Source organism: Mesoplodon bidens (genome assembly GCF_964165515.1).
Source record: "Mesoplodon bidens genome assembly, chromosome: 5".
In the NCBI taxonomy this organism is placed as follows: Eukaryota; Metazoa; Chordata; class Mammalia; order Artiodactyla; family Ziphiidae; genus Mesoplodon; species Mesoplodon bidens.
This window is the reverse complement of record NC_138161.1, coordinates 72,571,529-72,596,473: the sequence shown is the minus strand read 5'-3', so window position 1 is coordinate 72,596,473 and position 24,945 is coordinate 72,571,529. Positions and strand designations below refer to the sequence as shown.

Genomic DNA, 24,945 nt, shown 5'->3' with positions numbered 1-24,945 from the left:
TATGTCATTTATTAGTAGGATCTAGGAGTAGTGAGTGTTTTCTAGCCTTTTATGGAATTTTTGGGTAAAACTTCCAAATTCCTTAATATCCTTGGTATGATTGGGGGAGGGGTGTCTTTGTAATTTTTTTTAAATTGAAGTATAGTTGAGATGCAGTATTGTTTGAGGTGCAGTATACAGTGACTTGATATTTGCATGCCTTATGAAATGATCACCATAAGCCTAGTAACCGTCTGTCCCCATACAGAATTATTGTAATGTTCCTTATGCTGTATATTACCCTGGGTGTCTTGTGATTTTTATATTTACAGATTTACCTTACTTTCACATTTGTTCCTCTTGCCTAAGTAGTAAAGACAGATTTCGTTCTAAGTTATTCATACACAGCTTTGCATTTTCTGTTTGAAAACGTTTGTGATGGGTATGCAGTTTTGATTAGTGCTAGCACTGCAGTCATTTCAAAACACCCCCCGACTTTCACTCCCACTACTCTCCCTACCCCTTCTTCTCCCTTTTTTTTTTTTTTTTTTTTTGCGGTACGCGGGCCTCTCACTGTTGTGGCCTCTCCCGTCGCGGAGCACAGGCTCCGGATGCACAGGCTCAGCGGCCATGGCTCACGGGCCTAGCGGCTCCGTGGCATGTGGGATCTTCCTGGACCGGGGCACAAACCCGTGTCCCCTGCATCGGCAGGCGGACTCTCAACCACTGCGCCACCAGGGAAGCCCTCTTCTCCCTTTTTAACCTTAGATCAAAAGATTGGTGTACTTAGTGCAGACACGAGACAAAAATAGCAGTGATGTTGTGTGAAGCGCAAGACAGCCCACATTACTGAGGTGAAGGATGTCTCTGACTCTCAGCTGTGATTGTATGGTTGGAGGAAGGCTGGAGCCTCACAGAGTTAGGGCCCCTGAGAATTTCCCCTTCCAGGTAATTCAGTCATGGGAAAGGTTTCTGTCCAGGGTAGGGCAGCCACATCTCTCTCCTTGTTTAACGTACCACAAACCTTTACAGTTGCCTTGGGCTTGAATCCTCAACGCCAGTGTTGTTTGCAGTTAATTGTCTTTGACTTCCTTGGTCATTAAACACTAAAAGTAAAGTTATCTTAATTATGAGGCTCAATGATCTTAACTTTTAATGACTGAAAACTCTACTCTTTGGACACACTAATCAGTTTTCTTCACTTTCTTATAAGTCACTTGACCTTAGGTTTGCACATTGAATATTGAAATATAAAATTGAGGAACTTCCCTGGTGGCCCAGTGGTTAAGACTCACACTTGCAATGCAGGGAATGTGGGTTCAATCCCTGGTTGGGGCACTAAGATCCCACATACTGCGTGGTGCGGCCCCCCCCCCAAATAAATATAAATATATATATATATATATATATAAAATTGAGAATACTTAATTATCAAAAATTGGTCACTATATACTTAACCTAAGGGACAAGCTTTTATGGGTAGGAATATAAATGCAAGTAAAGAAAAAGATAAAAATTGGGAGAAATGTTAAAATAATGATTGGGGTCAATATTTAGTTAAGTCTAACATAGTATATGTTCTTAAGAATGTACATATTTGCATTTCTTTATAAATATTTTTTCTTAATTTTTTTTTAATAGGAATATCGTTCAGAAAAATCTCTTGAAGAACTGAGTAAACTTATGCCACCAGAATGCCATTGGTATGATCCTCGTTTCTGATATGGATTTCTACTCTTAAAAGTAGAAATTAAATGTGACTAGTACAGTGTACATTGTGGCCCAATATTTGTTTAAACATAAGGTAGAAACCATTAATCTGACATGAAAAATTCATGCCCTATTCAGTATAGCAAGTAGTACTGTTAAAACTTTCGTTACTTCTAATTTTGAGATTCTTGAGACATGGATTTATTCAACAGTTACTTTCTGTGTGTGACTATGTGCCAAGCACTGTTGTGGGTGCAGTGATGTATAATCAGACCCTGGTGATTGAGAAGGTTGCTACAATTTTCGCATTTTACATTTGAGCAACTGGATAGCTTTTCCAGTGCTTTGTTTGTTTGTTTTTTTAATTCATCTGAGCATCTTAATTACCAAGAGCACAAGAATAAGTCTTTTCTTGGTTTCTGTATTTGACTTATCTCCTTAGAAGTGGTGATAATGCAATATATATTTTCCCTCAGGCAAGCCCACTGGAAGGAATTTCTTAAAATAAGTGGCCTGGCTTGCTTTCTTCCGTCATGGTTGTTTCTGTTTCATGTTACAGTGTGCGTGAAGGAAAATTGGAACATACACTTGCACGAGACTTGGTTCCAGGTGATACAGTTTGCCTTTCTGTTGGGGACAGAGTTCCTGCTGACTTGCGCTTGTTTGAGGTGAGTTTGATGTCTTAGTCTGTTTGAGCAGCTGTAACAAAATAACACATAAATGTACTTCTCACAGTCCCGGTGGCTGGAAGTCCAGGATCGAGGCACCAGCATGGTCACATCCTGGTGAGGACCCTTTTTCTGGTTCATAGCTAGTGCCTTCTTGCTATGTCCTCACATGGTGGAAGGGGCTAGAGAATATATCCAGACAAAACTCTTAATTCAAAAAGTTACATGCACCTCTATGTTCATAGCAGCACTATTCACAATAGCCAAGACATAGAAACAACCTAAATGTCCACTGACAGAGGAATGGCTAAAGAAGATGGGGTACATATATACAATGGAATATTACTCAGCCATAAAGAGAATGAAATAATGCCATTTGCAGCAATGGACCTAGAGATTATCATGCTAAGTGAGTAACTCAGAGAGAAAAAGACAAATACCATATGATATCACTTATATGTGGAATCTAAAATAGGACACAAATGAACTTATCTACAAAACAGAAATAGACTCACAGACATAGAGAAAAGGCTTGTGGTTGCCAAGGTGGGGGTGGGTGGGAGAGGGATGGACTGGGAGTTTGGGGTTAGAAGACACAAACTATTATATATAGAATGGATAAACAACAGGGTCCTACCGTAAAGCACAGAGAACTATATTCAGTATCCTGTAATAAACTATGATGGAAAACAATATGGAAAAATAATGTATATATATGTATAGCTGAATTGCTTTGTTGTACAGCAGAAATTAACACAACATTGTAAATCAACTATACTTCAATAAAAATAAAAAAATTAAAGAATGGTAACAGATGTATAACTAATTTAATAAAGAAAGGAGACAACTTTTCTAATCTAAAAGAAGGCAAAAAATAAGAAAAGAACAGAAATAGGAACATAGAATAAATAGATGGGTCAAATAGAGAACAAATAGTAGGAAGAGCTATAGAACCCCACTGTATTAGTGCTTATTTTAATTGTAAATGGATTAAATATTCACTTAAAAGACTGAGATTATCAAAGTGATATAAAAAGCAAATGCAATTTAAAACAGTGACATATCTAAACATTTTTTTTCCCCTTAAAATATATCTGTTTTTCCCATAGAGTCTTTTGAGGTATCCATGTAGTAAATCAGCAGATCTTTATGGAAATGAGTGTTAGGCATTGTGGGAGACACAAAGATGGTGTGATAGAGTTCTTGCCCCCAGGGAGCAGACTGTTGGTGTACACAAATCACCGTAACATAGAACTGCGTAAGTGAAAGAGAACTACAAAGAATGGAGTAGAAAATTTAGAAAAGGAAGAGGTTACTTCTGATTTGAGTGAAATGAGCATGCCTCAGACAACATTGCTCTGGTGGTCATAATCGAAGGGTAGTACTGAACAGAGATGGAGCAGCAGCAGTATTTAGATCCCTGTGAGTGTTCTGGTATGTGATTAGAGCTGCAGTATGTTAAAGATAGAAAATGTATGGTAGAATCAGGGGGCCTTGGATATGAAGCTCCACTTCAGATTTTATTGGTTGGGATTTAGCTTTGAAGGTCATACGTAGCTGGCAATAATGTTACATTTAATCCTGCCACCGTGTGTAGAATATGTTGAAGGGATGGAGGAAGGCACCTAGTATAAGAAGCCCTCATAGCCCATGAGAATGCCAGTCTCATCTGTTATTGGAATTGACATGTACAGAGCTGTCATTCTTTGAATACCTAGTGTGTCCCAAAACATGAGCATTCTCATGTGGAGGTTATGGAAAGCCTGAAGAACATTTGGAGTTATAAGTACAAGCTTCATTTAATCTTGAAATAAAGAAAGGTCTTTCTTCCAAATACTTAAAATTTATCCTTAGAAAGATATCAGATTGCTTTAATTGTTGAGTGCAAATAATACAATACAACAAGTATTGGGAATGTTAATTTTACTTTATTACCTTCTTTCTCCTCTTAGTAGGTCTTTTTATATCTTTTTTACTCATTTCTTGTCCCTTCCTCCTATCCCTAATATTTGGTTAATGACAAGACCTTGAATTATTCTTCCTTAGAGATGTAGTAGGCCTGTCACTTGATATAAATCATCTCCCCTCCCCCAAATAACCCTAATTTGAATCCATGAAGTTTTTGTCACCATTTATTCTGGAGTGCTTCTCTTCTAATTCAGAAGCAGACCTCCTCAGTGGGATAGTTAGAAGATGATTTTCCCATTGTTTGAATAATTTGAGCAGTATAACGACATAGAAACTTCGAAACACCGTTTGACTTGGTAAAGTATTTAAGGGTTTCATTTAAACAAGGGTTAATTGAGAATTATCTCAGATAATTAATAAAATTAATTTTCTCATATAGAAAAATACTTGTCAGAATATGGATTAGTACATATTTTATCCATTGAGCAAGTATATATCGAAGACTTACTGTGAGTTTAATAAGAGTGATTTTTGACATTTTAAAGCTTGATGCTGTAAAAATTAGAAGTGTATGCTTTGTGGAGTAACTGATTAGTTGTGATTGTTTTCCCCCTACTTGTTAACTTTTCAGACACTTCATCAGCACGTTTTATTTGGCAGTGCTGTGCTTAGGTTGATTTTGTTCCAGTTAATCCACTTTACATATATAGTAGAACATCTTTAATTGCTTCTGTCACTTCTCTCCCCTACCTGGTACCAGAGGCATGTTTTTGCAACTACTTTGATAGTAGATTGAGACAACATTCCTAAAAGAATTGAGCCTTTCCTGCTGCTTCTAGATTTAAATGTACTGACCGAAGACATAAGAAAGCTGATAAGGTGAAATTCTCTTCTGGACACAGGTTACTAACTTTTTGTAATTAAATTCACTTATTGGAGTGTTGTTTGCTGAATCTGGTTGTGGTGAATAATTATGTAAGACTAGCTGGTTATTCGATGTTCCTACATGAAACAAGCTCTTTGTTAGAGTATAAAGGAAACAGAAGACTCCTCAGTTATCCTTGGGATATTATTAATTTTTCACAAATAAAGCACATGGATTTCACTTTGGAAAAAGCAAGCGTAGGACTTTTGCAGTATAGTTCTTTTCGTTTGGACATGGCCCATGGCCAAGGTTGCCACTTCAGCATTGTCATTGCTGCAACTCTAGGGTTCCTGTCATAATTTCAGTGGTTCAGACTTTGGCTGACTTTTGCGTGGGCCTGTAGTAGCATCTTGTCAGCAAGTTCAGTGACTCACTGCTATATAACTTTTATCTGGTATTTTCTGGCTGTGTCTTAAGTCAATTCAGGCTTCTGTAATAAAATACAATAGACTGGGTGGCTTAAACAACAGATGTTTATATCTTATGGTTCTGGGTGCTGGGAAGTCCACAATCAGGGTCTGGCAGAATTGGGTTGTTGGTGAGGGTGCTCTTTTGTCTTGCAGTCTTTTTGCTATGTCTTTATATGGTAGAGAGAGTGATCTCTCTTCCTCTTACAAAGCCACTGATCCCATTATGTGGGCCTCACCTACATTACCTTCTTTAACTCTGATTACCTCCCAAGACACTATCTCCAGTTATCATCACATTACACTGGAGTTTAGGGCTTCAGCATGAATTCTGGGGGGACAGAATTCAGTCCATAGCCGGCTGAGTCTATCTTTGTAAAACCCTTTTTAAAGAAGATTAATATTGATAACTTAAGGATTTCTGTATTTGGTTTTCTTGCCTGAGTCAGTTTTCCATGGCCAAGGAATGAGTGAATATGTGTTGGTGGCAGTAACCTTAAACCAGCATAGGAACCTTAGAATTATTTGTGGAGCTGGGATAGTAAAACTTGGATGAATTGAGCTATGGGCATGTTCTCCATTTTTTTCCCTTAGGATTTTTATTTTAATTTTTTAGTAGTAGTTGAGAAGAGATACCTCTGGCTAGTTAATTGGGGGCAGCCAAGGGATTGGTCAGACAGTGACTTTAGATGAAGCAATCTTATAGACTATACATATCTGCATAACAGTACATTTTGCCTTTTTGGAAACATAACATATTTTCCATAATGTTCCAGGTAAAGTCTATATCAAAATTTGAACAAAGAATTCTTTGTAAGAGAAAACAATGTAAGAGTCAGAGGAAAAGAGGATTTCTTTTGGCTGTTGAAAATATTTTACCTCTTAGCTCCAAGTTTTTAACTAAACCCAAAATATTGCCTGAAATGTAGCAAGATTTTCCTTCACTTGGAGTACTGAATGATTAATTCTATTGATACTTTCTTTTGTGGCTCATGTGTTAGGGTTATTAGCCCATATCATTCTTTGAAACTGTCTTCAAGATCTACACACAGGGTACAGTTACCACTTTTTTTTTCAAACCCAATTTTTGTTTAAATGGGAATGTCTTAATTTTTCATTTTTGAAAGATAGTTTTGCTGGATATAGAATTCTCTTTGATTTTTTTTAAAGCACTTTAAATATGTTATTCTACTGGTTTTAGCTGCCATGGTTTCTGATAAGAAATGGGATGCTAATCTTATTGAGAATCCCTTGTACATGATAAGTTGCTTTGCTCTTTCTGTTTTCAAGATTCTTTGTCTTTCAGCAGTTTGGTTATAATATCTCTCAGTGTAGGTGTTTATGAGTTTATCCTGTTTGGAGAGTATTTGTCTTCTTTGATGTATAGATTCCTGTCTTTCATTAAATTTGGGAAGTTTTCACCCAATATTTCTTCAAATATTCTTTCTGCCCATTTCTAGTTTTTTTTCTTCTAGGACTCTTATAATGCTTAAATTGGTATGCATTTTACACTTTGTCTTCCCTGGTATATGTGGTAGCCCTTCCAAGCCTTTATTTCTTCAAAGAACTTCCACCTTAGTCTCTTCCTTTTCAGTCTTTTGGTTGTGTCTGCTGCTTGCCCTGTTCTGTGCTTTGCCTGCTAGTATATGTCTTTAATCTTTTGGCAGATACCTAGAAAGCTACTCTAGCTGGAGTTGTGAATTAAAGGGGTGTGGGATGTGAATTAAAGGTCAGCCTCTGCACCAGTCCTTCAGAGAACTGCCATACAGGTCAAAACATACAACTATAGTATTTTAGGAGCAGGGTCCAGGAACAGAAGCGTCCATCCCCACAGCTATTGCTGCTTCTCTTGGGAATGGGGCGTAGCAGACAGGCAAAGAAAAATGCCTTTTTCTTCTCAAGCATTTCCCTGGTTGCTTTTTTATTCCAGAGTTTATTCTGTCAGTTTTTGCCAGCTTATGATTTTTTAGTGGAGGGACCAGTTGTTTGAGTGTTGTGCTCCACTATTTTCTGTGATGTTACTCCTGAGTTGTAAGTTTTTATTTTGACTTCAGTGTATTTTTTTGGCAGGTAAATTTGATAAATTGATTTATAGTATGTTGCTCCCTCCTTATTGTGATTTATCACTGAAACTTCGCTTTTAAATTTCTGAATTATTAAACTTATATACCTACTTGTAAAAAAGCAGTTTACAAACATCTTAGGAAGTAGAGATTTTAAATTAGCTGTTGAAAGAAATTAACTAGAATGTTGGAAAAGGTGTTTGTTGTATTTGTGGAATGTGGAAATATTCATATTCACCAAAAGCTATTTGATATAATCACTTGTGTTTGACTTTGGAAAAGATGTATTTTTCTTTAATAGTATCATACAATTGAGAAAACCATTCCATACTTAGAGCAATAGGAGTGTTCATTCTCTAAGATTGTATAAGCTGGAGCTCTGCTTAGTGTTTTGTTGTCTGATTTTTATAGTTCAGTGGTTAAAAACTGTTGTGAGCTGAGGAATGCTATTCATTTTAAAATGCTGAAGAGAAATAACTCTTTTTTTCCTCAGTAAGTCACTAGAATTTAAAAAGACAATATGGGTGCGTTAGAAGTGAGACTTAGTGTCTTTGTTTTAAGAGTATCATTTTACATTGGTAGGAAAGGACTGTTGCAAAAATAGGTCCCTTTTTGAAATTTTTTTTTTTTGCTGTACGCGGGCCTCTCACTGTTGTGGCCTCTCCCGTTGCGGAGCACAGGCTCCGGATGCTCAGGCTTAGCGGCTATGGCTCACGGGCCTAGCCGCTCCATGGCATGTGGGATCTCCCCGGACCGGGGCACGAACCCGTGTCCCCTGCATCGGCAGGCGGATTCTCAACCACTGCGCCACCAGGGAAGCCCCCCTTTTGAAATTTTGTTCCTTTTAATAGTCTTACTGAAATATCCTATAAATCATTGTTAACCGAATTTAAATTATTGCCTTTAAATTATTGACAACCTGATCAAGTTCAATCTGTACTCTTTTTTTTTTTTTTAATAAGAACCACTGAATGTACACTTTTTGTTGCTGCACGTGGGCTTTCTCTAGTTGTGGTGAGCGGGGGCTACTCTTTGTTGCGGTGCGCGGGCTTCTCATTGCAGTGGCTTCTCTTGTGGAGCATGGGCTCTAGGTGCACGGGCTTCAGTAGTTGTGGCACACAGGCTCAGTAGTTGTGGCTCGGGAGTGGCTCTAGAGTGCAGGCTCAGTAGTTGTGGCACATGGGCTTAGTTGCTCCGTGGCACGTGGGATCTTCTTGGACCAGGGACCAAACCCCTGCACCACCAGGGAAGTCCCTGAATCCATACTCTTAAGTCAAGTTTGCAGGCATTTACCATGGGATAAAATTCATTTCATGTAACACTTGGTTGGTTGGGCTTTGCTTAATAAGCTAGAGCTCATGAAGAATTTTTAATTATATTTTCCTTCATTTGAATAAACAGTAAGAGGAATCTTAATTTTTGAGAGCATAAGTAAGAAATTTTATCATGATCAGGCAGTTGCAGATGAATATTTTGGAAGATTCATTTCTGGGGAAAGAAATCCATTTCTGATTTGCTTTTAATTCTGGACTGGAGGTGATTAACCTAGCAGCATACAGGATACTAAGATGTTCTCTATTTCATGAACTTATTTGTAGTTACCAGTTGTACCATATTAACTGTAATTTTTTTAAGCAGTCACTTTTTGCTTTCCAGGAAACCTTTGTGACTTTGGCATTTACCTTATTTCTGCCTAATGTTTTATAGGAATAATCCTGTGAATTATTTTCAACCATTTAAATTCTGTAGGTGTTAAATATTCAGATTGTGGGATTATGTATGCATCTTGATTCTTATTTACATTCTGCTTTTTGAACTGTGTTGTGTCTTATTTACACCTCCACCATAGTGCCTGAGGAAGAATGAAGAGAAAGCGGAACATAATCAGTTTCCTTATTAACAGCTTTTCTGAAGGTTTTATGTTTAAACTTGGATGGAAGGCATGGAGCTGGCTGATTCTTTGACTTAATTTTATCCTAACCTTTCTCTCATGAATGCAATGGATAAATGACTCTAATGTCTTTCTTCTCAGGTGAATTAAATTGTGACTTTGTTAAAGTGTAATAATCAGGCTTGCCTACTTTATTAAGGTACTACCCTTCTTAGAAATGACTTCCTTCCCCTTACTCTCTCAAAACTGCATCCTGCGAAAACTTGCAGTCACCATTAAGAGAAACTAACTTGTCACTTAGAAAATACTCTTGTTCAAGGGACAGTTGAGAGCTATGCTACAATGTATGATTTAGACAAATTTCATTAATAATGTGTTGTTAATTTTAACAGATTTATAATTATATAGGAAAAAAAGATAAGGACCCAAAGCTCCCTTTCCTTCCACATTAGTTTGTATACTAACACAGGGCTGATTGTTGTTGTACAAACAATTACATGCCTCTTTTCTGTAGAAAAACCTGATTTGAACAAAAATTCTTACTCTCTTAAATGGTTATTGCACTGCTGAGGCTGACACTGAAGAGCTGGGTCCCTGACAGAGTCAGTAAAAGCCATGCTTCCCCCCTCTTTTTAAAAAGTCAGATTTTTTTTTTTGTATTCCTTGACAACCACCTAATGTTAGTATTTATCCTTGTTTAAGATTTACATTTGAAATAAAAATTCTTCAGTGGCAAAACGTAAATTTCAACTTTCTCACAGACAAAGGAGTTCTATAGCTTGTATACAAGTATTTGTTTGTTTTTAAATATTAGCAGGTTTTTCTTACTAAGAGCTTAGAAAATTACAAGCAGTTCTGATTTTTGTAACAAGCATTAAAGAGAAACTTGCTAAACAAAATAAACTATTTGTTGACTTTTGTAATTTAGAAGAATAGGAGTTAATTTGTTAACGTTTGGGTTTCATCTCCATAGCTTATAAGCTGTGTGATGTTGGGTGAGGCACTTAATCCTTCAGTATGTCTGTAAAATAGGGATCATACTACTAGTGCTTGCCTCATTGGAGCTGCTAGTAGCTAAGTAGCTGTTAGTAGATAACTTAGTATAGGTGTGTAGCATGGCCTAGCAGATAGTGAACAAGGAAGTGTCAACTGACTGTTTTTAGTATTAGCATCATCTTTGAAGAAAGATCTAACGTTTTTCTTACTTGGTAATAAATGTGTTAGTGTGAAAAATTATATAGACCTAAGATTAATTTGGGAAGAAGAGTCAAATAACTGTGTTCTTTTAATAAAAAAAAAATTCATTGCTTTTGAACATGGCAGGTGTGTTTTTTTGAATCTGTAGTTGTGGTGAAGTAATGAACCCAAATTTACCTGGCTTATCTTTGCATACGTAATTACATAAAATGGGAAGCCTTTTAAAGACTAAAGGACTGTCAGATCTGTGTTTTAAGGAATACTTTTTATGAGCCTATTTTGATACTAAAATCTATCACATTTACATGGTACTGAACTTTCAGGAAATGCTAACACAGTGTGGTCTCTCTGGAGTTGTATGATATAATTTATTTTTGTTCTGAACATTCTTAAACTTTATGATCTAATGTTATAAACTTTTGATTATATTTGCAGTGTTACATGCCTGCCTAGCACAGGAACGCACCTAGCATGTTCCTGCCCCTACAGGCTTTCTACTTTGTGCTTCTTTTGCCTAGAACCCTTCCTCCCTGATTATGGCCCAACCTGGGGCCCTCACGCCAGTCAGGGCTCTGCAAAAGGGTCATCTGCTTTTGAGAGACGTTCTCCTTCTATCTAAGTGTCACTCTCCATTCTTACCATGTATTTTCCCCCACTATCAAGCATTGTATTATCCACTCTTGTTTATTTTTTCAAATCAGTTTCCCATTAGAATAAAAGCTGAGGGCAGCAGTAAACTTTGGTTACTGCTGATTCTCACTCTGTGTGATATAGTACAGGGCCTGGCATATTATAAGTGTTAATAAATACTTTTTAAGTGAATGAATCAATGGCGTTGATCAAGTCAAAAGTTTTATTATGTAGATGGGGAGAAAGAATTCATGAACTCAATTTTTAATAATTATTTTCTGTGAGATTTTTTTAAGGTATTTATGGTCATAACAAAATAACCATTTAAATAGATGACATTTATTCCCCTTCCCCACCCCACAAAAAAGAAAAAACAGGATTTAAATTTACAGTACTTGGTACATAGTAGGAATTGTCAATCAGGAGGCCCAATTCAGAACACCAGCTCAGTTTATAATAGCAGTGAGACTGCACATTTAACTGCTCTGGGTTCATTTTCTTGTTTTCTTTCTAGGATCTAACCCAGTGCCTGGTACATAGTTAAGGTAGTCAGTAAATGTTGCTTAGGTGAGTGAATGAACCTATAAAATGAGTAAAATCATGAACTAGTTTCTAGTTTCCCAAAGAACCTCCTAATGATCCTTGAACTAGAGCTTCTGGAATAAAATGGATCAAAGATGTTTGGAAAACACTCTTCTGTTGATTCTGAAACCTGAGTGCAACATCAGAATTACCTGGAGGGCTTGTAAATGCAGTCTGTTAGGTTCACTCTCCCCACCTCCTTGTTTGCAGTAGGGCAGTGAATTTCTTAACAGGCTCTGAGGTGTTAGAGGTGATGCTGGTTCTGCTAAGACCACACTTCCACAACCCCTGCTGTATCTGTATTCCTTTTGAGGTGCCTCACGCTGGTGCATTGTAAGTTTTGAGAAGCACTATGGTAGGGGAAGCTGTTTAGTTAACACAGTGTTTCTAAAACTTCCTTGACTAGAGCACTCCTCCCTTGTATGTATGTGTATATATGTGTGTGTCGGTTTATCAGTGATCATCCATCTATAACACTATACACAATGCCTATTAACATCCTTGGAACTGTTGTTCTGTGGGCCATACTTAGAAACAGAGCCAGGTCACATCTGCAGTATTTTCCACGTATAAAATGATGATTTTTTTTTTTCATGCTTGAGTAGGTGAATTCTTAATTGTGTTAGGAGTGCAGCCTTCAGTATTGAACCCCATTGCAGAGTTGGATGGTGATATGATATTCATGATCTGCATGGAAACATTTATATACATTTTTGATTCTTGCTGACATAAATTTAGAATAAATGTAGGGATGTATAGCAAAAACAATTTCATGAAAATTAAACCCAAAATGATGAAATTATTTATTTCTCAGTACCTTTTATATCTTTCAGTCATATTTCTCTTCTGTTATAGTTGGTTTAAATCTGTCAAACCCATTTTCAGGACTTTAGGATATGGCAAAATTAGGAAATAATTTTAGAACTCATGAGAGTCGAGTTTTTTCTAAATAAAGATTGTCTCAGCTAGTGTCTCCTTTTCCCTAGTTGTAGTTGGAAGTTTAGGCTAATTTTGTCTCATGGTTCTGTCTACTTCGTATGTAGCTTTTGTTGACTTAGCTTCGTTTGTTTTTTTTGGCTTCATCGGGTCTTCGTTGCTGTGTGCGGGCTTTCTCTAGTTGCTGTGAGCGGGAGTGGTTACTCTTCCTTGTGGTGTACAGGCTTCTCATTGTGGTGGCTTCTCTTGTTGCGGAGCACAGGTTCTAGGCGCATGGGCTTCAGTAGTTGTGGCTCACGGGCTCTAGAGCACAGGCTCAGTAGTTGTGGCACACTGGCCTAGTTGTTCCGCGGCATGTGAGATCTTCCCGGACCAGGGCTTGAACCCATGTCCCCTGCATTGTCAGGCAGATTCTTAACCACTGCGCCACCAGGGAAGTCCCTTGCTTCGTTTTTAAATATGGTTGTACTAGTCTAGTCTACTGTCTTAAAGTAGTGGATATGATAAAAGATTTGGTTAATTTATAGAAGGGAGGATATCTGTGGAAGGAGTGATGGTTACAAACTCCTTAGATGTTAAGTTTAGCAGAGAGAGTCTTCAAACTTGAACTTACTGGAGTCTTTATGTTCCCCAAGGCTGTGGATCTTTCCATTGATGAGTCCAGCTTGACAGGAGAGACAACACCTTGTTCTAAGGTGACAGCTCCTCAGCCGGCTGCCACTAATGGAGATCTTGCATCAAGAAGTAACATTGCCTTCATGGGAACACTGGTCAGATGTGGCAAAGCAAAGGTAAATTTTCTTTCTCATTTTCAAGATAGCAGTTCCTTTGTTTTCAACCATTTCCTCAGTTCTTTTTTGGCTAGTTTTATGTGGAGCTTTTAAAAATATATGACGAAGAAATGGCAGAATTGAACCTAATCCTTGGCAGATATTTGTGAGACTAAGGAGAAGCCATGTCCCTGAGGTATAATACATCCATAGTTCTGCCACTTACCAGGTAATGGATCCTGTAAAAGCATAGACCTCAGTACCTGTTCTTTTCTTTTTTTTTTTTTTTTTTGATAGAACCAGTGGTTTGTGGATATGTTCACCACTGGTTAAATAAAATTTCAATTTAGTTGATATGATACTGGCTATAATATTCGGACTACATATCACTCTCCTACTGATTGATTTCAAATATTTTATTTGCGGGATTTTAATATTACACAAATGTAAAAGGCATCATTCAATAGCATTTCAGAGGGAAACTACATTAAATGTCTCTACTGAGTATAAGAAAGGTTCAAATTTCAGAAATATTAACTTAGACAAAAAAATGGGCCACAGAATTGAGTCAGTAATAAGTTTAATGAGATGTTTGTTTTCAAGAATCTGTAGTAACATCAAAAGTAAATTTGCTGAGGGAACCTTGGATACGTATGTCAGACATCTTGACTGTGGGTGGCTTTGGAGAAAGGGAATGAAGGGGTTTTGTTTTTTGGTTGAGAGAGGTGATTCCATCTGAATGTAAATATGTTTTCTTGTTTTTCCCTTTAGGGTATTGTCATTGGAACAGGAGAAAATTCTGAATTTGGAGAGGTTTTTAAAATGATGCAAGCAGAGGAAGTGAGTAACAAACTTAGTTTGTTAATGATGTTTTAGTTTGAAATTCGAAATATTTTCCATTGTAAGTAGAGGAAAAGAGAATATTGGAGGATTATTTTGTTAATTTTGGAGGTAATATTTTATTCAGAATATCACTCAGTTGTCTGTGCTTAAAATCATAATTGGAAAGCCTGTAATTGGAAGGGTTTGAATTAACACGTAATATTCTGAAATATTCTGATGTTTATTGATTGTTCATAGGAGAAGAAGGTTTAGCCAGTTATTTATAAGGCTTATTATTTTTAGAAATTAGCTTTATCATATTAAATTTAAAGATTACTAAATAGTATATTTGTACTTTAGAACATGTCTTCTACCAAAATTCCCAACTTTACATAATTCCAAGTATCTGGAGAAAAAAAGATTGCAAAGTGAAATAACTTGGAAGATACCCTTGTTGAAGGTTATTGAAGATTAGTTCTCTCATTTAAAATATCTTCTTATATTTAAAAAAGAAGTTGCATTCTACAAATATCATTTTCTTCTCAAATTATCTGGATTTCTCAGGTAGCCTGCCAAGACTCCCATATGTGATGCAGTGTGTAAAACCGTCCCAAGCTTGGGGGTGAAGGGATCGCCAGAGATCAGGGAGCCAACAGGGTAAAAAGACTTGGGTTACAAGCATCTTTGTAAGGAGAAAGAGTAGAAAAATGAGGGGCCGCTGATGATAATGAAGTCCTGGGGAAGCTGCTAGGGAGAACAGATTTTTCCTCATAGAGGCATAGAGAGCACGGACCTTTTCAAATAAACAGGTTTTTAACAGTCTAGGCCTCACAGTTTTCTCAGTGAAGGAGCTAAAACTTACCTCAAGGGAGAGTTGTGTATGTCATGGGTGTGTTAAGCACGAGCATGTGTGTGTCAAACACTTAGAGTCCCTGGCACCTAGTAAAGCTCACTAAATTTAGGTAATTGGGTAATTGTGGTGACATTCTTCTCCACTTTGTCAAGGCACCAAAAACCCCTCTGCAGAAGAGCATGGACCTCTTAGGAAAACAACTTTCCTTTTACTCCTTTGGTATAATAGGTAAGAGAAGAGTGAGTATGTATATCTCCTATATTTACTTAGGTTTATTTTTTGAGTGGGAAGGGGGAGTTAGATACATACATAGAAAAATTCCATTCATTCATTCATTTATTCAGCTACTATTACTTTTTTTAAACTATAAAACTAATCCCCAGCTGTTGTTCTTTTCTACAAAGATAAAATAGAACTCTGTAATTCCTGTAATCAAAGAACATTTCTATAAACATTTTACTATTTGTCTTTCTAGTCTTCAATAAAATATGATAGTATTGTGTTATGACTACTCTTCTAAAACAAATTTAAAGGTTGTATAGTATTCCATTGTGTGAATATGTGTGTGTATACATATATAAAAAGCCAGTTCTCTTTTAGACATTTGTGTAGGTTTTTAAAGTTTTAAAAAATTGTGTTAAGTGATTCTTCAGTGCAGGTATCTTATTATAAACACCTCTCATTTCCTTAGGATAAATTCCTGAAAGTGAAATTATTGGGTCAAAGAGTATCTGTGTGATTTTAAAATTTTTGGCATGTTTTTAAAGGCTTTTGTTTCATATTGCCAAATATCTTCCATCAACAAGATAAAAGTCTCTCTTCCAGCACCCTTGCCAGCTTTTTTGTCATTAACTTAATAGGTGAAGAAAAGTCTTCTCATTGTTTTATTTCAAAATTCATTATTCGAGAAACTGAACACTTTGTCATATGTGTGTTAGTCCTTTTTATTTTATGACCCGCTGGTTTATTTCTTTTGTCCCTCTTCTTTTGTGGTATAAATCTTAGATTGGCCACAGCTCTTTGTATAATTAGGCTATTAATCCTTTTGTTGTTTAAGTTATAAGTATTTTTTTCTCCTGATTTTTAAATTGCTTTTGAGGGCTGTGTAATAAACTTGGTAGGGAGGGGAGAGATGTGTATAATGAAACAGTCTCTTGCCTGAGATTATCACCCTCCTGTTGATAATTAGTGCAGTTAAGTTTCTGTCTGTGTTCTATTCATGAAGGCTCTCCCAACCCCATGTGGGAGAATGTTTTTTGTTTATAGTTATTTAAACATCACTATACTACTTTAGTTTTTACTTTTGACACTTAATTTGACTATTTTATTTAGAATTTATTTTAGTATAAGACTTTAGGTAGAGTTATTACTTTGTTACTCAAAAGTTAATTATCCTAGTACCATCAATTCCATAGTCCATTCTTAATTCACTGAGTTGAAACAACATCTTTATCATGACATTAAACACATCAATTTTGGAGTCTTTTCTGTTTCTTTCTTTCTTTCTTTCCTTTTTTAAAGAGAAAAGTAAAATGTTTATTGGAAAAGCAGAGCACATGTGGAAAGATGCATGGATGAACTCTGCGAGAGAGTCCTTCTCTGTTTAATTCTTCCATATGTTATTTTAATTTTTCTTGCTAGCTTTTAAGATAACAATGCAATTTTAAGACAACATTTCTGCTGTACAGTTTCAGTGAAATAACTTCTTAAATATTAATCCTGTTGATCCATTTCTCATTATCATAAACATACAGTAGAAGCTGGGAAGGTATTTCATTCTTTTGTTTAAATGGTGTGTATGTTCTCATAGCTCCCTTCATTTGGTTATTGCTGTTTATTTTTTAGACTTTATAGTGAATTTGGTAAATTGAAGGGCAGTTTAACCAATTAAATCTTTCCAGTTTATATTAGCACTGTACCATTAAACCACGTCAAATTTAGTGATAAAAAATTTTCAACTTTATGGTTACCTGGTTTTAAATGCATTGGACATAATTTTTCTTGTTAGGATAGTATATGGAATAGGAGAAGGATCAAGATCAAAATCAAGGGTCGGCAGACTTTTTGGTAAAGCGCCAGATAGTAAATGTTTCAGTCTTTGGTTCGTACGTCTGTGTTGGAAATACTCAACTTTGCCATCAGCACGAAAGCAACCACAGACAATTTACAAACAATGGGTGTGGCTGTGTTCCAACAAACTATTTACAAAAACACGTAAGAGGGCCATAGATTGTATAGTTTGCTGGACTCTGGTATAATTCACTGGACAAAATTTCTTTTATCAGGATAGTATTTGGGATGGGATCTGGATCATTATTTTGTAGTTGCAGAAAGATGAAGGAAACCTTGTTTTCAATGTCCATATTGATCTAGAATACAGTCTCAAAGTTATTTTATTAAAACTCTGATACAGTGTTTTTCCTCACAAAACCAGTGGTACATCCCTTGCGCCGCCCCCCGCTTCTTTTCAAAGATAAAGAAGAGAGTAAAGAATCAGCTGTTTGGTTTATGTTAATTTGTTTCTAACTTTTAAACACTGTAAAGGTAGTAATTTTTAAATGTTAATTGCAGTTTGGCTGTCTTAACAATGTCTTATATCATTCTTTGAGCCAAGTCCTAAGTACTCCTTGGTTTGTAGTACAAACTTAATGTGCAGTGTCTGGATATTGAGTTATGAGAAGTAAAGTTCCAGGGTTTATTTTTGCGAACCTCATAGTTAAGAGAAAACCTATATGTATATGCTGCCTTCTTTTTTTTCCCCCACTGTACGAAAATACTGTCCTCTTATATTGGGAACTCTCAGATATTATTACTTTAAGGGATGGGTGGCAGCAGTGGCAACAAAAGGTGAAACTGTAGGTGTGTGCATGCGTACACAGTTTTAACCTTAAGATTAAATTAATCTCATCTGCTTAATGGATTTTTGTAAAATCTTATAATTGTGATCTGATAAACTTTCCCTTTTATATCAAGGGACTTTTGCTGCCCTCAGCTTTCTGTTCTATCCGTTCTATGCCCAGGTGATTTTATATAAGAGGGAAAAATAGCTGTTTGATTCTGTTACAGGTATCATCATGTTGGTTGGCTGGTTACTAGGAAAAGATATCCTGGAAATGTTTACTATTAGTGTAAGGTAAGTTCTGATAGTTTGTTTATAATTTGAAGTCTCTTTTTGCCTCTCTTATTTCTTTGTTACTCATAGTTTATGTTCCATCATGGAGGTATTATACAAGCACATAAGAGTATATTAACTCTACTTAAATAGTTCAGAATTCATATGTTGAAATGAGCTCCAGGAAAATGAAAACCTGTGTATATGCAGTGGAGAAACCCCACACTACATGTCTGGTATTATCAACCCAATATTGCTTTTTTATACTTAAATAGACAATTAAGGATTGCCAAACTGAAAACTAGGAGCATGAGAGAGAAAGACCACAATATAGAAATTGAATAATCCATCTCAGAGGAAAACCAAATATGCAAGAATTGACGAAAAATTAATAATAAACAGAAAGCGTTCATATTTTCAGAGATTTGTGAAGAAACTGCATTCATGATAGACAGATTGCTGTAGAAAAGGATCATAGAACCAAAATATATATTTTTAAGATATTCAGGTTATGATTGCTGGAATTAAAGATTCAGTTTAAAGGCTATAATATAAAGTCAAAGTGGTCTCCCCAAAAATAGAGTAAAAAGTCTAAAACAGAGAATGAGATAAAAGTGACAAAGAATAATTCAATAAATGCCATATCTAAGTAATAGAAGATTTAAAAAGAGGTAAGAAGAAATTATATAAGAAATGAAGCAAGACATGAATCTTTATAGATTGAAAGGATTCTCCAAATGCCAAGCAGGACGAAAAAAACTCCAACCCAGATAACATCATTGTGAGACTAAAGAAAACATGTCAGGTCATCTGTACAGGAAGGAAAATTAGACTGGTATCATACTTCTCATTAGCAACTACAATTTCTACCACAGGGTCTTTTTAGGCTCTACTAAGATTTTCAACTCACGAGACTTTCATAGGTCATACTTGGTACCTGTGTCCTGAACACCACAGGGCAACGTCCTCTTCTGAGAGAGTTCCTACAGCAGTCCCTGTAGCAGTTCAGCTTAGGTACAAGCAGATGAGATGACCATGTAAGGGCAGGAGCTGTCCTGGGTTAAAATGCCTCATAATCCGCAGGAGCCAGCATCTCTGGAAATATACACTTTCCAGGATGCCTGCAAGAAACATGCCCAGTTATGAGAGTCACCACACTCAGGAAACCCAAAGCTGTAGCTTTCTGTAAGATAATTATAATTCTCCCAGTCCATGGATAATTTATCGGTCAGGAGATCCTTTTTTCTTAAGCAGTGTTGCCTAGCAACATAGTTGCTATACTGTCGTCACTAAGGGAACAGAGCTAGAGATTTATTTAACCAAATACAGAAGGAAAAAAGCATTTATTAAACCTTCATCCACAGCAACATTGGATTAAATTAGAAGACAGTGGGACCCCAGACCTCCCAAAAGGCAAGAAACTCCCCACATACCTGGGTAGGGCAAAGCGGAGAGATCCCTGCACAGAGGATCGGTGCCGAGCGGCACTCACCAGCCCGAGAGGCTTGTCTGCTCGCCCGCCGGGGCGGGTGGCGCTGGAAGCTGAGGCTCGGGCTTTGGTCAGAGCGCAGGGAGAGGACTGGGGCTGGCGGCGAGAACTCAGCCTGAAGGGGGCTAATGTGCCACAGCTAGCCGGGAGGGAGTCCGGGAAAACTCTGGAGCTGCCGAAGAGGCAAGAGACATTTTCTTCCCTCTTGGTTTCCTGGTGCGCGAGGAGAGGGGATTAAGAGCGCTGCTTAAAGGAGCTCTACAGACGGGCGCGAGTCGCGACTGAAAGCGCGGAGCCCTGTGACGGGCGTGGGACGCTGGGGCTGCTGCTGCCACCGCCAAGAAGCCTGTGTGCGAGCGCAGGTCACTGTCCACACCGCCCTTCTGGGAGCCTGTGCAGCCCGCCACTGCCAGGGTCCCGGGATCCAGGGGCGGCTTCCCTGGGAGAACGCACGGCGCGCCTCGGGCTGGTGCAATGTCACGCCGACCTCTGCCGCTGCAGGCTCGCCCCGCACTCCGTGCCCTTCCCTCCAGCCCGGCCTGAGTGAGCCAGAGTCCCTGAAGAGGCTGCTCCTTTAACCCTGTCCTGTCTGAGCGAAGAACAGACGCCCTCCGGCGACCTACATGCAGAGGCGGGGCCAAATCCAAAGCTGAGACCCAGGAGCTGTGAGAACAAGGAAGAGAAAGGGAAACCTCTCCCAGCAGCCTCAGAAGCAGCGGATTAAAGCTCCACAATCAACTTGATGTACCCTGCATCTGTGGAATACATGAATAGACAACAAATCATCCCAAATTGAGGAGTGAGGAGTCAGTGCTGTGCCTCTGAGGTGGGAGAGCCAACTTCAGGACACTGGTCCACAAGAGACCTCCCAGCTCCACATAATATCAAATGGCGAAAATCTTCCAGAGGTCTCCATCTCAACACCAGCACCCAGCTTCACTCAACGACCAGCAAGCTAGAGTTCTGGACACCCTATGCCAAACAACTAGCAAGACAGGAACACAACGCCACCCATTAGCAGAGAGGTGGCCTAAAATCATAAAAAGTCTGCAGACACCCCAAAACACACCACCAGACGTGGACCTGTCCACCAGAAAGACAAGATCCAGCCTCATCCACCAGAACACAGGCACTAGTCCCCTCCACCAGGAAGCCTACACAACCCACTAAACCAACCTTAGCCACTGTAGACAGACACCAAAAACAACGGGAACTACGAACCTGCAGCCTGCAAAAAGGAGACCCCAAACACAGTAACATAAGCAAAATGAGAAGACAGAAAAACACACAGCAGGAGAAGGAGCAAGATAAAAACCCACCAGACCTAACAAATGAAGAGGTAATAGGCAGTCTACCTGAAAAAGAATTCAGAATAATGATGGTAAAGATGATCCAAGATTCTATTTCCCAGATCCAAAATCTTGGAAATAGAATAGACAAAATGCAAGAAACAGTTAACAAGGACCTAGAAGAACTAAAGATGAATCAAGCATCGATTTAAAACACAATAAATGAAATAAAAAATATTCTAGATGGGATCAATAGCAGAATAACTGAGGCAGAAGAACGGATAAGTGAGGTGGAAGATAAAATAGTGGAAATAACTGATGGAAAGCAAAATAAAGAAAAAGGAATGAAAAGAACAGAGGACAGTCTCAGAGACCTCTGGGACAACATTAAATGCACCAACATTCGAATTATAGGGGTTCCAGAAGAAGAAGAGAAAAAGAAAGGGACTGAGAAAATATTTGAAGAGATTATAGTTGAAAACTTCCCTAATATGGGAAAGGAAATAGTTAATCAAGTCCAGGAGGCACAGAGAGTGCCATACAGAATAAATCCAAGGAGAAATACACCAAGACACATATTAAACTGTCAAAAATTAAACACTAAGAAATCATATTAAAAGCAGCAAGGCAAAAACAACAAATAACACACAAGGGAATCCCCATCAGGATAACAGCTGATCTCTCAGCAGAAACTCTACAAGCCAGAAGGGAGTGGCAGGACATAATTAAAGTGATGAAGGAGAAAAACCTGCAACCAAGATTACTCTACCCAGCAAGGATCTCATTCAGATTTGATGGAGAAATTAAAACCTTTACAGACAAACAAAAGCTGAGAGAGTTCAGCACCACCAAACCAGCTTTACAACAAATGCTAAAGGAACTTCTCTAGGCAAGAAACACAACAGAAGGAAAAGACCTACAATAACGAACCCAAAACAATTAAGAAAATGGGAATAGGAACATACATATCGATAATTACCTTAAATGTAAATGGACTAAATGCTCCCACCAAAAGACACAGATTGGCTGAATGGATACAAAAACAAGACCCATATATATGCTGTCTACAAGAGACCCACTTCAGACCTAGAGACACATACAGACTGAAAGTAAGGGGATGGAAAAAGATATTCCATGCAAATGGGAGCCAAAAGAAAGCTGGAGTAGCAATTCTCATATCAGACAAAATAGACTTTAAAATAAAGACTACTAGAAGAGACAAAGAAGGACACTACCTAATGATCAAGGGATCGATCCAAGAAGAAGATATAACAATTGTAAATATTTATGCACCCAACATAGGAGCACCTCAATACATAAGGCAAATACTAACAGCCATAAAAGGGGAAATCGACAGTAACACAATCATAGTAGGGGACTTTAACACCCCACTTTCACCAACGGACAGATCATCCAAAATGAAAATAAATAAGGAAACACAAGCTTTAAATGATACATTAAACAAGATGGACTTAATTGATATTTATAGGACATTCCATCCAAAAACAACAGAATACACATTTTTCTCAAGTGCTCATGGAACATTCTCCAGGATAGATCCTATCTTGGGTCACAAATCAAGCCTTGGTAAATTTAAGAAAATTGAAATTGTATCAAGTATCTTTTCCTACCACAATGCTATGAGACTAGATATCAATTACAGGAAAAGAGCTGTAAAAAATACAAACACATGGAGGCTAAACAATACACTACTTAATAACGAAGTGATCACTGAAGAAATCAGAGAGGAAATTAAAAAATACCTAGAAACAAATGACAGTGGAGACACGACCCAAAACCTATGGGATGCAGCAAAAGCAGTTCTAAGAGGGAAGTTTATAGCAATACAATCCCACCTTAAGAAACAGGAAACATCTCAAATAAACAACCTAACCTTGCACCTAAAGCAATTAGAGAAAGAAGAACAAAAACGTCCCAAAGTTAGAAGGAAAGAAATCATAAAAATCAGATCAGAAATAAATGAAAAAGAAATGAAGGAAACGATGGCAAAGATCAATAAAACTAAAAGCTGGTTCTTTGAGAAGATAAACAAAATTGATAAACCATTAGCCAGACTCATCAAGAAAAAAAGGAGAAGACTCAAATCAATAGAATTAGAAATGAAAAAGGAGAAGTAACAACTGACACTGCAGAAATACAAAAGATCATGAGAGATTACTATAAGCAACTCTATGCCAAAAAAATGGACAACCTGGAAGAAATGGACAAATTCTTAGAAATGCACAACCTGCCAAGACTGAATCAGGAAGAAATAAAAAATATGAACAGACCAATCACAAGCACTGAAATTGAAACTGTGATTAAAAATCTTCCATCAAACAAAAGCCCAGGACCAGATGGCTTCACAGGCGAATTCTATCAAGCATTTAGAGAAGAGCTAACACCTATCCTTCTCAAACTCTTCCAAAATATAGCAGAGGGAGGAACACTCCCAAACTCATTCTACGAGGCCACCATCACCTTGATACCAAAACCAGACAAGGATGTCACAAAGAAAGAAAACTACAGGCCAATATCACTGATGAACATAGATGCAAAAATCCTCAACAAAATACTAGCAAACAGAATCCAACAGCACATTAAAAGGATCATACACCACGATCAAGTGGGGTTTATTCCAGGAATGCAAGGATTCTTCAATATACGCAAATCAATCAACGTGATACACCATATTAACAAATTGAAGGAGAAAAACCATATGATCATCTCAATAGATGCAGAGAAAGCTTTCGACAAAATTCAACATCCATTTATGATAAAAACCCTGCAGAAAGTAGGCATAGAGGGAACTTTCCTCAACATAATAAAGGCCATATATGACAAACCCACAGCCAGCATCGTCCTCAATGGTGAAAAACTGAAACCATTTCCACTAAGATCAGGAACAAGACAAGGTTGCCCACTCTCACCACTCTTATTCAACCTAGTTTTGGAAGTTTTAGCCACAGCAATCAGAGAAGAAAAGGAAATAAAAGGAATCCAAATTGGAAAAAAAGAAGTAAAGCTGTCACTGTTTGCAGATGACATGATACTATACATAGAGAATCCTAAAGATGCTACCAGAAAACTACTAGAGCTAATCAATGAATTTGGTAAAGTAGCAGGATACAAAATTAATGCACAGAAATCTCTGGCATTCCTATATAGTAATGATGAAAAATCTGAAAGTGAAATCAAGGAAACACTCCCATTTACCATTGCAACAAAAAGAATAAAATATCTCGGAATAAACCTACCTAAGGAGACAAAAGACCTGTATGCAGAAAATTATAAGACACTGATGAAAGAAATTAAAGATGATACAAATAGATGGAGAGATGTACCATGTTCTTGGATTGGAAGAATCAACATTGTGAAAATGACTCTACTACCCAAAGCAATCTACAGATTCAATGCAATCCCTATCAAACTACCACTGGCATTTTTCACAGAACTAGAACAAAAAATTTCACAATTTGTATGGAAACACAAAAGACCCCGAATAGCCAAAGCAATCTTGAGAACGAAAAATGGAGCTGGAGGAATCAGGCTCCCTGACTTCAGACTATACTACAAAGCTACAGTAATCAAGACAGTATGGTACTGGCACAAAAACAGAAAGATAGATCAATGGAACAGGATAGAAAGCCCAGAGATAAACCCACGGACATATGGTCACCTTATCTTTGATAAAGGAGGCAGGAATGTACAGTG

General features: G+C 37.5%; 1 protein-coding gene across 5 annotated transcripts in view; it reads left to right on the top strand.

Moving 5' to 3' along the window:
- The window catches only part of ATP2C1 (ATPase secretory pathway Ca2+ transporting 1), a 124,771-nt gene that overhangs the window by 61,827 nt on the left and 37,999 nt on the right, over positions 1 to 24,945 (top strand). For all 5 annotated transcript variants that reach the window (XM_081235788.1, XM_081235792.1, XM_081235791.1 and 2 more), the window contains 6 exons: positions 1,621 to 1,682; positions 2,249 to 2,357; positions 13,532 to 13,687; positions 14,438 to 14,506; positions 15,494 to 15,569; positions 18,408 to 18,474. In XM_081235788.1, coding sequence (XP_081091914.1) covers positions 1,621 to 1,682; positions 2,249 to 2,357; positions 13,532 to 13,687; positions 14,438 to 14,506; positions 15,494 to 15,569; positions 18,408 to 18,474 — 539 coding nt within the window. The remainder of the gene's footprint in view (positions 1 to 1,620; positions 1,683 to 2,248; positions 2,358 to 13,531; positions 13,688 to 14,437; positions 14,507 to 15,493; positions 15,570 to 18,407; positions 18,475 to 24,945) is intronic.